General features: G+C 41.8%; 2 protein-coding genes across 3 annotated transcripts; one reads left to right on the forward strand and one right to left on the reverse strand.

Annotated features, from left to right (window-relative positions):
• Positions 1–920: 920 nt before the first annotated feature.
• LOC121765775 lies at positions 921–8,388 on the reverse strand. 2 transcript variants are annotated; one of them, XR_006042865.1, is made up of 2 exons: positions 7,436–7,971; positions 921–1,367 (listed from the first exon to the last, which is right to left on the reverse strand). XR_006042865.1 is itself a non-coding variant. In XM_042162003.1 (2 exons), the coding sequence occupies exons 1-2, from the start codon at positions 8,375–8,377 to the stop codon at positions 1,240–1,242; spliced, it is 426 nt and encodes a 141-aa protein (XP_042017937.1). In that variant the 5' UTR covers positions 8,378–8,388; the 3' UTR covers positions 921–1,239. The 2 variants fall into 2 exon arrangements, 1 of the variants encoding a protein (XP_042017937.1); XM_042162003.1 differs by lacking the exon at positions 7,436–7,971 and adding an exon at positions 8,080–8,388.
• Positions 8,389–10,348: 1,960 nt separating this feature from the next.
• Positions 10,349–11,083, forward strand: LOC121764043 (uncharacterized mitochondrial protein AtMg00810-like). Its single transcript, XM_042160136.1, has one exon. The coding sequence runs from the start codon at positions 10,349–10,351 to the stop codon at positions 11,081–11,083; it is 735 nt and encodes a 244-aa protein (XP_042016070.1).
• The last annotated feature ends 989 nt before the right edge of the window (positions 11,084–12,072 follow it).

Genomic DNA, 12,072 nt, shown 5'->3' on the forward strand with positions numbered 1-12,072 from the left:
AAGTTGTCGGATGGCACACGTACAATTCTGCAACGCCGAGAGACTTTGCCGACCGACTGCATCTGTTCTTGTTTGAAAGTATTCAACACGGGCGGACAATGTGTTGACAATACGCATAAACAAGCGTTTTGACATGCGAAAACGGCGCCGAAAGTAATCTTCCGGAAACCACGGGCTGGTCGGAAAAATAGTCGGCAACGAGCCTTTCGTTTAATAATATAAACCTCGTTTCTGTGTTATATCTCTCAATTCCTCTCTGTGGTATCATTCAATTAAAGAATAGATTTTTCTCCAAATTAGTTGAGATCAGCAAAAGAGTTGGACAAATTGTCCGCAAGCTTGATTCATTGTGTGATGAGTTGATATCTTCAAACAATATGGCTGAGACCCGCAGGTCCGTGCTTCTCTGAAGCACCTACAAGCTGAATGTCTGGATGCCGGTTATTACCTGAACCTTGATTAAAGACGTACTTTTTACAACAAGGGCTGAGAAGATGGTGTTGGAGGTAAAGATCATAACCAGAGAAATTGTAGCTTCTGAATAATCCCAATATGAATTCTTTATTACATGAGAACGAGATGAGATAAACCTTTTATATCCATTTAACTCAGGCCTAGAAGCGTACGGAGTTGAATATGTGATAATGTGTGTGATGTATGTTACTAGAGACGTGAGTTACATTATTGAAGATGTATAATAACAAGTCCATTTATTCTCACTTCGACTGATAAGCTCCATGTTTGCATTTCATGCTTCCACTTCAGCTCCGACTACCAGAATTAATCGTCATGGACAATTTTGAAAAAAATCAAAACATCGTAGATTGCCAAAGTAATTGGATAAACAAAACAGAGCCAAAGTTCCGTGATTTATAGATACAATTTATTCCAAATTTTTTTTGCAAAGTTTAAAGGTCATATGTGAATTATAGATTGAGTAGAAGTATTTTATATCCGACAATCTACACGAGAGAATCAACTAGTAATATGACATGATCAACCAGTGCAAAAGCCTGCTGAGACCAAATTTGAATGAAACCCCAAAGTCAGCACTGGTGCGAGCAACACATTAGTATACTCTCAATATTGCCTCGTGTTTATGCAACAGAGAATCTAACGATGTTAAACTCGGTCTCATTTCAACTGTGGAGGATGTAAAACAAAGCCAACAATCCACATTACTAACAGATCCTATTATCCAAGATATGAATAGGAAGACTAGGAGACCAGCTAAAATCGTTAGGAATGGAGGACTCGAAGCACCATCACTTGATTTAGAGTCATCCGCTTTTTTCTCAGGGTTCGTATTTGATGCAGATACTCGAATCCGCCTCTTCTTTTCTTGCAGATAAAGTTCCTTACCGAATCTGAAAGGGTTAGACATAACAAACTTGAGTTCAACATCAAAGAATCACCAAGGCCAAGTTGATCAAATTTGGGAAATTTAGGCGAGTGTTATACAACATATTCGTCGTTTATCTATTAGACTATTTCTTACACAACATTGTAGGTCGATATATCCAAATAACAGTGATCAGGCATCCAGAAACACATCTATATGGTTTCCCAAGTTTAATCAAAACCAAAATCATAATAATTTTTCAAAACAAAATGCTGCTCTAAAAAAAGGAAAGACAAAATTACACCTCAGTGAAGGCTAGGATAGAGCTAAGCAAGAGGGGTACTGCATCAAACTTTATTCCCCTCGATTCACAGTGTTCAATTACTAGCTTGAGAGCTTCTATACTAGTGATTCAGTGAATCCTTCCCCTAGCATTTTTCCAGATTTCTCAAGCTTCTATACTAGTGATTCAGAGCATCCTTCCTCTAGCATTTTTCCAGATTTCTCAAGCTTCTATACTAGTGATTCAGTGCATCCTTCCTCTAGCATTTTTCCAGATTTCTCAAGCTTCTATACTAGTGATTCAGTGCATCCTTCCTCTAGCATTTTTCCAGATTTCTCAAGCTTCTATACTAGTGATTGAGTGCATCCTTCCTCTAGCATTTTTCCAGATTTACAACTACAACGCATATCTTACATAAAATAAAATTAACACAAATCAAAGTGTTGGAAAGAGATCCGGAGCACCTACAAAATCAAGGAGAATATTACGTATTGAATGAGAATATTACGGAGTATCTCTACCGCACAATTAGGAAGATTTAATTGAGACAATATCTTACCTTGTATAGTCATATTCTAGCCTATATATCTTGTACTATACCATTGTGAATACTAAAGAAATAAAATTACCCAATTCTACATGGTATCAGAGCAGGTTTGGCTCAGAGAAATATCATCATAGCCCTAGCCCCAAATATACAATTCTCGACCGAAACGGCGAGAACCAACCAGATTCAATATGACCGACGAAAACAAAGATGGAATCGAACCAATTGCCGAAAAAATCAGATCAAGCAAGAGCGTTACCGTGGCATTCAAGCTTAATGGATCGAATTACTCACTGTGGGCTTGCCTAATGAAGGTAGCCATTGGCGGTAGGGGAGTCTACCGTCACATCACGGGTATCCCGACTCCACCAAGACCGGGAGAGAAGGGCTACACCGATTGGGAGGAGATAGACTTAATAGTCTTCTCGTGGATCATCGACAACATGGAGACGCATATCATAGCCGATTTTGTGCATCATCAGACGGCGAAGTCCCTGTGGGATACATTCGCCGTGACGTTCGCAAGCTCAGCCGATTCGTACCTGATTTACGACCTGCGAGAGAAAGCAAGCAGAGTCATCCAGGGAGACTCAAGTTTAGAAGCCTATTGGAGTAAACTCCATGGGTTGTGGATGGATATCGACCGATGCCCACACAAAACGGTTGATTGCTGCGATAAGGGAGTCTCACAATATCGAAGCATCAAGTCAGAATTGAGGTTATTCACATTCCTCACCGGACTACACGAAAGATGCGATTGGGTCAGACGTGAAATCCTCAAGGAGGATCCGTATCCCTCAGTCGATGAAGCGTACGGGTGGGTGAAACGGGAGGCAGCTCGATTGAAAATCATGTCACCGGCGTCCGAATCACCCACCGTCGCTGCTGGAAACGACTCATCATTGGGAGTAGGGTTCGGCTTTGGAGCCAGAGAACACCGCCAGTCGTAACCCCAACACCGCAGCCAACCACCGCCACCACGCCAGAACACCACCCGCCGGGGAAGCACCAAACCAGACAAGTCGAAACTTTGGTGTTCCCACTGTGGAATGCACAAACACACCAAAGACACATGCTTTCAATTGATCGGATATCCCGACTGGTGGGAAGAGGAGAAATCGGCAAAGGCGATTGGAGACTGTGGACGAAATGGAGATGGAACAGGGGTGGAAGGAAACCGAGAAGCGGTGCAGGAACGGAAGCCCGAAGCCGGCGGCCTCCAAACCGGCGGAGGGCGACGTGGCGACGGCGGAGGAGGGAGGACGGCCGAGGCAATGGTGGCCTCACTGAAGCTGGGCAGCGGCGTGGAGGAAGGAGGAGGTAATGGGCTGGGGGAGCCGAACCCTAGCCCTAAATCTAAACTCTTGCAATTAAATCCCCGATTTTCTCCTAAATTGCAATTTAGTCCCTCGATTTTGCCTGTTCAGGAAATTGAACCCCAGACAAAGAAAGCCTTTAATTTTGACCCCCAGACTAGGAGAATTTTCGATCTTGACCCCATTATATGTAAAAATTCATTTGCCCCCCTAGAAAATTTATCATATGCTTTTGAAACCCGAGATTGTGATGAATTTGATGATACCGGGTGGATTTTTGATTGTGGTGCCACGGATACTATGACCTTTGATAAAAGGGATTTTGTGAAATTTTACGAAACCCATAAATCACACATTCAAACAGCCAATGGGGGGTTGACTCCAGTTGAGGGGGCAGGGACTATAGAAATATTCCCGAATGTGCAGATTACGAACTGTCTATATGTGCCGAACTTATCTCAGAAATTGATGTCCATTAGTCACGTGACTAAGGAGCTAAACTGTACCCTACTGATGCAACCGAACTTTTGTCTCTTACAGGATATCCGGACGGGGAAGATTATTGGATGTGGCACTGAACGCCGTGGACTCTATTTTGTAGATGAGATCGCTCGACACGATGGTACGGCGATGCTTGCTCACGGACCCACCAATTAGGAGACTTGGCTATGGCACCGAAGAATGGGTCATACTTCTCCGGGTTATTTGAAATCTTTATTTCCAAACTTTTTGTTCCGAAAGATTTTTCTTGTGAATCGTGTGTTTTGGCCAAGAGCCACCGTAACTCTTTTAAACCCAATGATACACGTGTTGAGACTGTTTTCTCTTTAATACATTCTGATGTGTGGGGCCCGGCACCTATTGGTACTAGTTCCGGATTTAAATACTTTGTGATATTTGTTGATGATTGCAGTAGGGCTACATGGGTATATTTTATGAAACATAAGTCAGAAGTTGTTGAAAAATTTATTATGTTTTATAAAATGGTCCAAACCCAATTTCAAACAAACATTAGGATCCTACGGTCAGACAACGGGGGGGAATTTGTGAATAGTTCTATGTCTCAGTTTTTTAGGGATAACGGGTTGATCCACCAAACTTCATGTTCTCACACACCAGAACAAAATGGGGTAGCAGAGAGGAAAAATAGGATCATCCTTGAAATGACTAGAGCACTCCTTTTTTATTCCAAAGTCCCACCAATTTTTTGGCCTGAAGCAGTTGCTACTTCTGTCTACCTTCTCAACCGTCTTCCCACAAAAACACTACATCGAAAAACACCCTTGGACCATATGGCTACCTTAACACAAATCCCTGCAGCCTTATCCCTTCCACCCAAAATTTTCGGCTGCACCGTCTACGTACAAGTTCCAAAATAAGAAAGAACCAAATTTTCTCCGTGTGCAATTAAGTGTGTATTTATGGGGTATGAGATCACTCAGAAGGGCTATCGATGCTATGACCCTAAAACTAAGAAAATTATCACTACCATGAATTGCAACTTCCTCGAAACAGAATTCTTTTACCACCTTGGGACTCAGGGGGAGAGTGAGAGACAGGAGGAGACCCAAGAAAGCGACTCCCTTCGGTGGCATGTGCCAAGTCACTTTGATATGGGACCACCAGAGCAAGTTGGTACCATCCATGAGTCGAATTTGTCTACAGAAACGAGCCCTTCAGCGCTTCCGCCGCGTTCCTCTGATCCAACCGTACCGGAATCCGAGGTAATCTCTGGCATACCTTCTGAGGATACGACTATTATTTCTAACCCCCCTGATACAGAGGAAGATACCACTATTGATCAAGACACAGGACAATATGTACTTCCGCCGCGCAGTACAAGGGGAGTTCCTCCCAAGAAATATTCCCCAGAGAGGATAGGAAGGAGAAATAGATACTCAATAGCAAGCTTTGCTGAAGCTAATATCTCCAAAATGGCGAGGGCATTCCAGACTGCATTGTACGAGGAGGAGATACCTCGAACGTTTGAAGAAGCCATAAAAATCAAACATTGGAAGGAAGCGATGCTGGTTGAGATGAAAGCCTTGCAGAGAAATCACACATGGGAGATCAGTCCACTACCCGAAGGGAAGCATACCGTAGGGTGCAGATGGGTCTTCACCATCAAGAGGAGACCAAATGGAAGTATTGAACGGTATAAAGCTCGACTGGTGGCGAAAGGATACACTCAAACTCAAGGTATTGACTATTCTGAGACTTTCTCTCCAGTTGCTAAAATGAACACTGTAAGAGTACTCCTGTCTATAGCGGCAAATAAAGACTGGCCTCTCCATCAGTATGATGTCACTAATGCTTTCCTTCATGGAGAATTGAAAGACCCGATTTACATGGAAGCTCCACCAGGTTTTTCAGAGGAGTTCGGGCGAGAGAAGGTATGTAAGTTGAAGAAAACCCTATACGGGTTAAAACAATCCCCAAGAGCATGGTTCGGCAGATTCACGGAAGTAATGAAGAAGTATGGGTATCATTAAAGCAGCTTCGATCACACACAAGGTGAGAAAATTACTTGCTTGATAATTTATGTGGATGATATGATTATCACTGGGGATAATGACGCCGAGATAGAGCGACTAAAGGGACATCTGGCAGCGGAATTTGAAATGAAGAATCTGGGTGACCTCAAGTACTTTCTCGGGATCGAAGTACTTAGGTCTGGAAAAGGGATCTTTATTAGCCAACGCAAGTATATACTGGACCTCTTGGCAGAGATAGGAATGTTGGACTGTAGGCCCGCAGACACTCCTATAGTTCAGAATCATGGGCTCCGAATCACAAAAGGAGCGAACTCTACGGATCGGGGAAGATACCAGAGACTCGTTGGGAAGCTCATCTACTTATCCCATACGAGACCAGACATTGCCTATGCTGTAGGAGTTCTCAGTCAATTCATGCACAGTCCTCAAGAAGAACATTGGGATGCAGCGCTTAGGGTGGTACGATACTTGAAAGGAACTGCCGGACATGGAGTGCTATTTCGGAAGAATGGGCACTTAGACATCCACAGATATACTGATGCAGACTGGGCAGAGAACCTGATGGACAGACGATCCACTGGAGGATACTTCACCTTCGTTGGTGGGAACTTGGTAACTTGGAGAAGTAAAAAGCAAAAGGTAGTGGCACTCTCAAGTGCCGAAGCTGAATTCCGAGGTATTCGAAGTGGCTTAACCGAAATATTGTGGCTTAGAAGATTGATGAGAGAGTTGGACTTGGAGTCACAGAAGACTTGTAAGCTGCTATGCGATAATAAAGCTGCAATCAGCATTTCGGAGAATCCAGTGCAACATGACAGAACAAAACACGTCGAAATTGATCGACATTTTATAAAGGAAAACCTTGAAGAGAAGATAGTGGAGATCCCGTATGTGAAATCTGAAGACCAGCTAGCCGACATCTTGACTAAGGCCGTCTCCGCAAAGAATTTCCAAGAAGTGCTGGGCAAGTTAAGTTTTGGAGACCCCGTCACTTAACTTGAGGGGGAGTGTTGGAAAGAGATCCGGAGCACCTACAAAATCAAGGAGAATATTACGTATTGAATGAGAAGATTACGGAGTATCTCTATCGCATAATTAGGAAGATTTAATTGGGACAATATCTTACATTGTATAGTCATATTCTAGCCTATATATCTTGTACTATACCATTGTGAATAATAAAGAAATAAAATTACCCAATTCTACACAAAGATGAACTCGTCACTATCTGAATCGCAACCGCAAAAAGCTTCAGTCAGAAACTAGAAGCAATACTTACAAATATTCTCAGCTCAATGAGTCGCGAAACCAAATATCCAATCTAAACCGGAAAAATCGCTACATTACATATTTTTTTTTAACAAGATCAGATAAGAGAAAACCGAGAATGCGTCGATATAGAGAAAATTGATGATGAATTGGAGCTTGAAAATGAGAGAACGTGTACCTTACATTGAGATTGGCGTTCAAATTAAGGCCGGCAGGAACAACGCGGTTAAATAAAGGGGAACAAATTGCGAGTGAGGGACGGCGGAGAATTCCAATTGAGTATGACGGCGGCGCAAAAGTATAGAGAGAAGCCATGATTTAGCTGTTTGAAACTTGAGCTAAGTGGCTGAGCATGAGAAAAACAAAAGGGGAAAGGAAGCATAGAAATTGGAGATGAAAAAGATGATAAATATGTGGCCTTTTTTTGTTGGATGGGTCAGAATCTCTATTTCTTTCCTCCACAAAAAATTAATTTCATTGGTAAAGATAGATACAAATTTGAATGAGAATAAGAATAATAACGCCTTTACCATGCCTAAAAATCTATAATAATCCTCCGAAGATATACGGAGTAATAATTTTCAAAAGAAAAGATGGAGATATTTATAAAACTCCTACAAAACCTAAATTAGAAGTAGATCAGTTTATTGAAGAGATGATAGTCAGCCTATCTTTATCTCTTTATACTCCAACTTATAAGTTTGCGTCTTCTAACTAATATTTTTAGCTTTCTGAGTTTTTAGGCTTTTGAAGACAAGGTTAGTAAGTAGTACTTACTCCCTATAACTTATTAGGGCTCAACTTCCTCTTTTTTCGTGAACTCTCACCTGTATCGACATGGCCATTCGGTCCCAGAGATAATTCGAGGGATAAGCCATTGACTTGATTAGAGCTTGTTGTCGTCAACTCTCTCTTTTCTGGTGAACTCTCGCCCATATCTATATCGCCAAACGGCTTCATAAAAAATTCAAGAGGATAGACATCCTCTTGATTAGAGTTTTTTGTCGCCAACTTTCTCCTCCTTGAAGTTGAAGTCTCGTCCATCGAACTCGTATCGTCAGTTTCATCAGTTGGAGAGCGGGAGAGATTGCCATTAGTGTCAATATGTTTTCCAAACAGCTTCATTCTTGCTTCAATCTGTTATAGATATATTGGCAGCGTAGGAATATATATAAAGATGAATTGTGTTGATGAGAGGTATTTGCAGATTGAGATTGATTGGATATATATAGACGAGTTTGAGTTTCAATTTCAATTCCATTTCCCATTCGCTGTGGGATTAACTAACAAAATCCCCATTCCCTTTCATTGTAGGATAATAACATGATGATGAACTAAAACTTCAATCTTTTTTTTTTATTTTCTTAAAAAAAAATAACGAGATCTTTACTTAATGGAGTATGATAAATATAACTCTTTTAAACCCAATGATACACGTGTTGACACTGTTTTTTCTTTAATACATTCTGATGTGTGGGGACCGACACCTATTAGTACTAATTCCGGGTTTAAATACTTTGTGATATTTGTTGATGATTGCAGTAGGGCTACATGGGTATATTTTATGAAACATAAGTCAGAAGTTGGTGGAAAATTTACTATGTTTTATAAAATGATCCAAACCCAATTTCAAACAAACATTAGGATACTACGGTCAGATAACGGGGGGGAATTTGTGAACAATTCTATGTCTCAGTTTTTTAGGGATAACGGGTTGATCCACCAAACTTCATGCCCTCACACGCCAGAACAAAATGGGGTAGCAGAAAGGAAAAATAGGATCATCCTTGAAATGACTAGGGCACTCCTTTTTGATTCCAAAGTCCCACCCATTTTTTGGCCTGAAGCAGTTGCTACTTCGGTTTACCTTCTCAACCGTCTTCCCACAAAAACACTACATCGAAAAACACCCTTGGATCATCTGGCTACCTTAACACAAATTCCTGCAGCCTTATCCCTTCCACCCAAAATTTTCGGTTGCACCGTCTACGTTCACATTCCAAAACAAGAAAGAACCAAATTTTCTCCGTGTGCGATTAAGTGTGTATTCATGGGGTATGGGATTACTCAGAAGGGCTATCGATGCTATGACCCTAAAACTAAGAAAATTATCACTACCATGAATTGCAACTTCCTCGAAACAGAATTCTTTTACCACCTTGGGACTCAGGGGGAGAGTGAGAGACAGGGGGAGATCCAAGAAAGCGACTCCCTTCGGTGGCATGTGCCAAGTCACTTTGATATGGGACCACCAGAGCAAGTTGGTACCATTCATGAGCTGAATTTGTTTGCAGAAATGAGCTCTTCAGTGCTTCTGCCGCGTTCCTCTGATCCAACCGAACCGGAATCCGAGGTAATTTCTGGCACACCTTCTGAGGATACGACTGTTATTCCTAACCCCCCTGATACAGAGGAAGATACCACTATTGATCAAGACACAGGACAGTATGTACTTCCGCCGCGCAGTACAAGGGGAGTTCCTCCCAAGAGATATTCGCCGGAGAGAATAGGGAGGAGAAATAGATACTCAATAGCAAGCTTTGCTGAAGCAAACATCTCTAAAATGGCGAGGGCATTCCAGACCGCCTTGTACGAGGAGGAGATACCTCGAACATTTGAAGAAGCTATAAAGATCAAACATTGGAAGGAAGCAATGCTGGTTGAGATGAAAGCCTTGCAGAAAAATCACACATGGGAGATCAGTCCACTGCCTGAAGGGAAGCATACCGTAGGGTGCAGATGGGTCTTCACCATCAAGAGGAGACCAGATGGAAGTATTGAACGGTACAAAGCTCGACTGGTGGCGAAAGGATACACTCAAACTCAAGGTATTGACTATTCTGAGACCTTCTCTCCAGTTGCCAAAATGAACACTGTAAGAGTACTTCTGTCTATAGCGGCAAATAAAGACTGGCCTCTCCATCAGTATGATGTTACTAACGCTTTCCTTCATGGAGAATTGAAAGACCCGATTTACATGGAAGCCCCACCAGGTTTTTCAGAGAAGTTCGGGCGAGAGAAGGTATGTAAGTTGAAGAAGACCCTGTACGGGTTAAAACAATCCCCAAGAGCATGGTTCGCAGATTCACGGAAGTAATGAAGAAGTATGGGTATCAACAAAGTAGCTCCGATCACACCCTCTTCATCAAACGAGAAGGTGAGAAAATTACTTGCTTGATAATTTATGTAGATGATATGATTATCACAGGAGATAATGACGCCGAGATAGAGCGACTAAAGGGGCATCTGGCAGCGGAATTTGAAATGAAGAATCTGGGTGACCTCAAGTACTTTCTCGGGATCGAAGTACTTAGGTCCGGAAAAGGAATTTTCATTAGCCAACGCAAGTATATACTGGACCTCTTGGCAGAGATAGGAATGCTGGACTGTAGGCCCGCAGACACTCCTATAGTCCAGAATCATGGGCTCCAAATCACGAAAGGTGCAAACTCTACGGATCGGGGAAGATACCAGAGACTCGTTGGGAAACTCATCTACTTATCCCACACGAGACCAGACATTGCCTATGCTGTAGGAGTCATCAGTCAATTCATGCACAGTCCTCAAGACGAACATTGGGAGGCAGCGCTTAGGGTGGTACGATACTTGAAAGGAACTGCTGGACATGGAGTATTATTTCGGAAGAATGGTCACCTAAACATCCACGGATATACTGATGCAGACTGGGCAGGGAACGTGATGGACAGACGATCCACGGGAGGATACTTCACCTTTGTTGGTGGGAACTTGGTAACTTGGAGAAGTAAAAAGCAAAAGGTAGTAGCACTCTCAAGTGCCGAGGCTGAATTCAGAGGCATTCGAAGTGGCTAACCGAGATACTGTGGCTTAGAAGATTAATGAGAGAGTTGGATTTGGAACCACCGAAGACTTGCAAGCTGCTATGCGACAACAAAGCTGCAATCAGCATTTAAGAGAATCCAGTGCAGCATGACAGAACAAAGCACGTCGAAATTGGTCGACACTTCATTAAGGAAAACCTTGAAGAGAAGATAGTGGAGATCCCGTATGTGAAATCTGAAGACCAGTTAGCTGACGTCTTGACTAAGGCCGTCTCCGCGAAGAATTTCCAAGAAGTACTGGGCAAGTTAAGTTTTGGAAATCCCGTCACTTAATTTGAGGGGGAGTGTTGGAAAGAGATCCGGAGCATCTACAAAATCAAAGGAGAATATTACGTATTGAATGAAGAAGATTACGGAATATCTCTACCACATAATTAGCAAGATTTAATTGGGAGAATATCTTACCTTGTATAGTTATAGTCTAGCCTATATATCTTGTACTATACCATTGTGAATAATCAAGCAATAAAATTACCCAATTCTACAGTCTCGTCCATCGAACTCTTATCATCAGTTTCATCAGTTGGAGAGCGGGAGAGATTGCCATTAGTGTCAATATGTTTTCCAAACAGCTTCATTCTTGCTTCAATCTGTTATAGATATATTGGCAGCGTAGGAATATATATAAAGATGAATTGTGTTGATGAGAGGTATTTGCAGATTGAGATTGATTGATATATATAGACGAGTTTGAGTTTCAATTTCAATTCCATTTCCCATTCGCTGTGGGATTAACTAACAACATTCCCATTCCCTTTCACTACAGGATAATAACAAGAATCACAAGATGAACTAAAACTTCAACCTTCTTTTCTTTTTTATTTAATTTGCTTTACGAAATAACGATATCGTCAATTCATATGATAAATTTAACAAATTTATCATATCACCATATTCATTTATTTACTGAATTTATGAACATTTGTCAAAGGTGATATCATATCACCATATCATCGACAA

Source organism: Salvia splendens, chromosome 14 (assembly GCF_004379255.2).
Source record: "Salvia splendens isolate huo1 chromosome 14, SspV2, whole genome shotgun sequence".
NCBI classification, from domain to species: Eukaryota; Viridiplantae; Streptophyta; class Magnoliopsida; order Lamiales; family Lamiaceae; genus Salvia; species Salvia splendens.

Coding starts and splice junctions, on each gene's coding strand:
- LOC121765775 (XM_042162003.1), bottom strand. CDS start 8,377: ATGAAGCTGTTTGGAAAACATATTGACACTAATGGCAATCTCTCCCGC. Junction 1,368..8,079: donor GAATGGCCATGTCGATACAG/GTGAGAGTTCAC, acceptor TAACCCTTTCAG/ATTCGGTAAGGAACTTTATC.
- LOC121764043 (XM_042160136.1), top strand. CDS start 10,349: ATGAAGAAGTATGGGTATCAACAAAGTAGCTCCGATCACACCCTCTTC.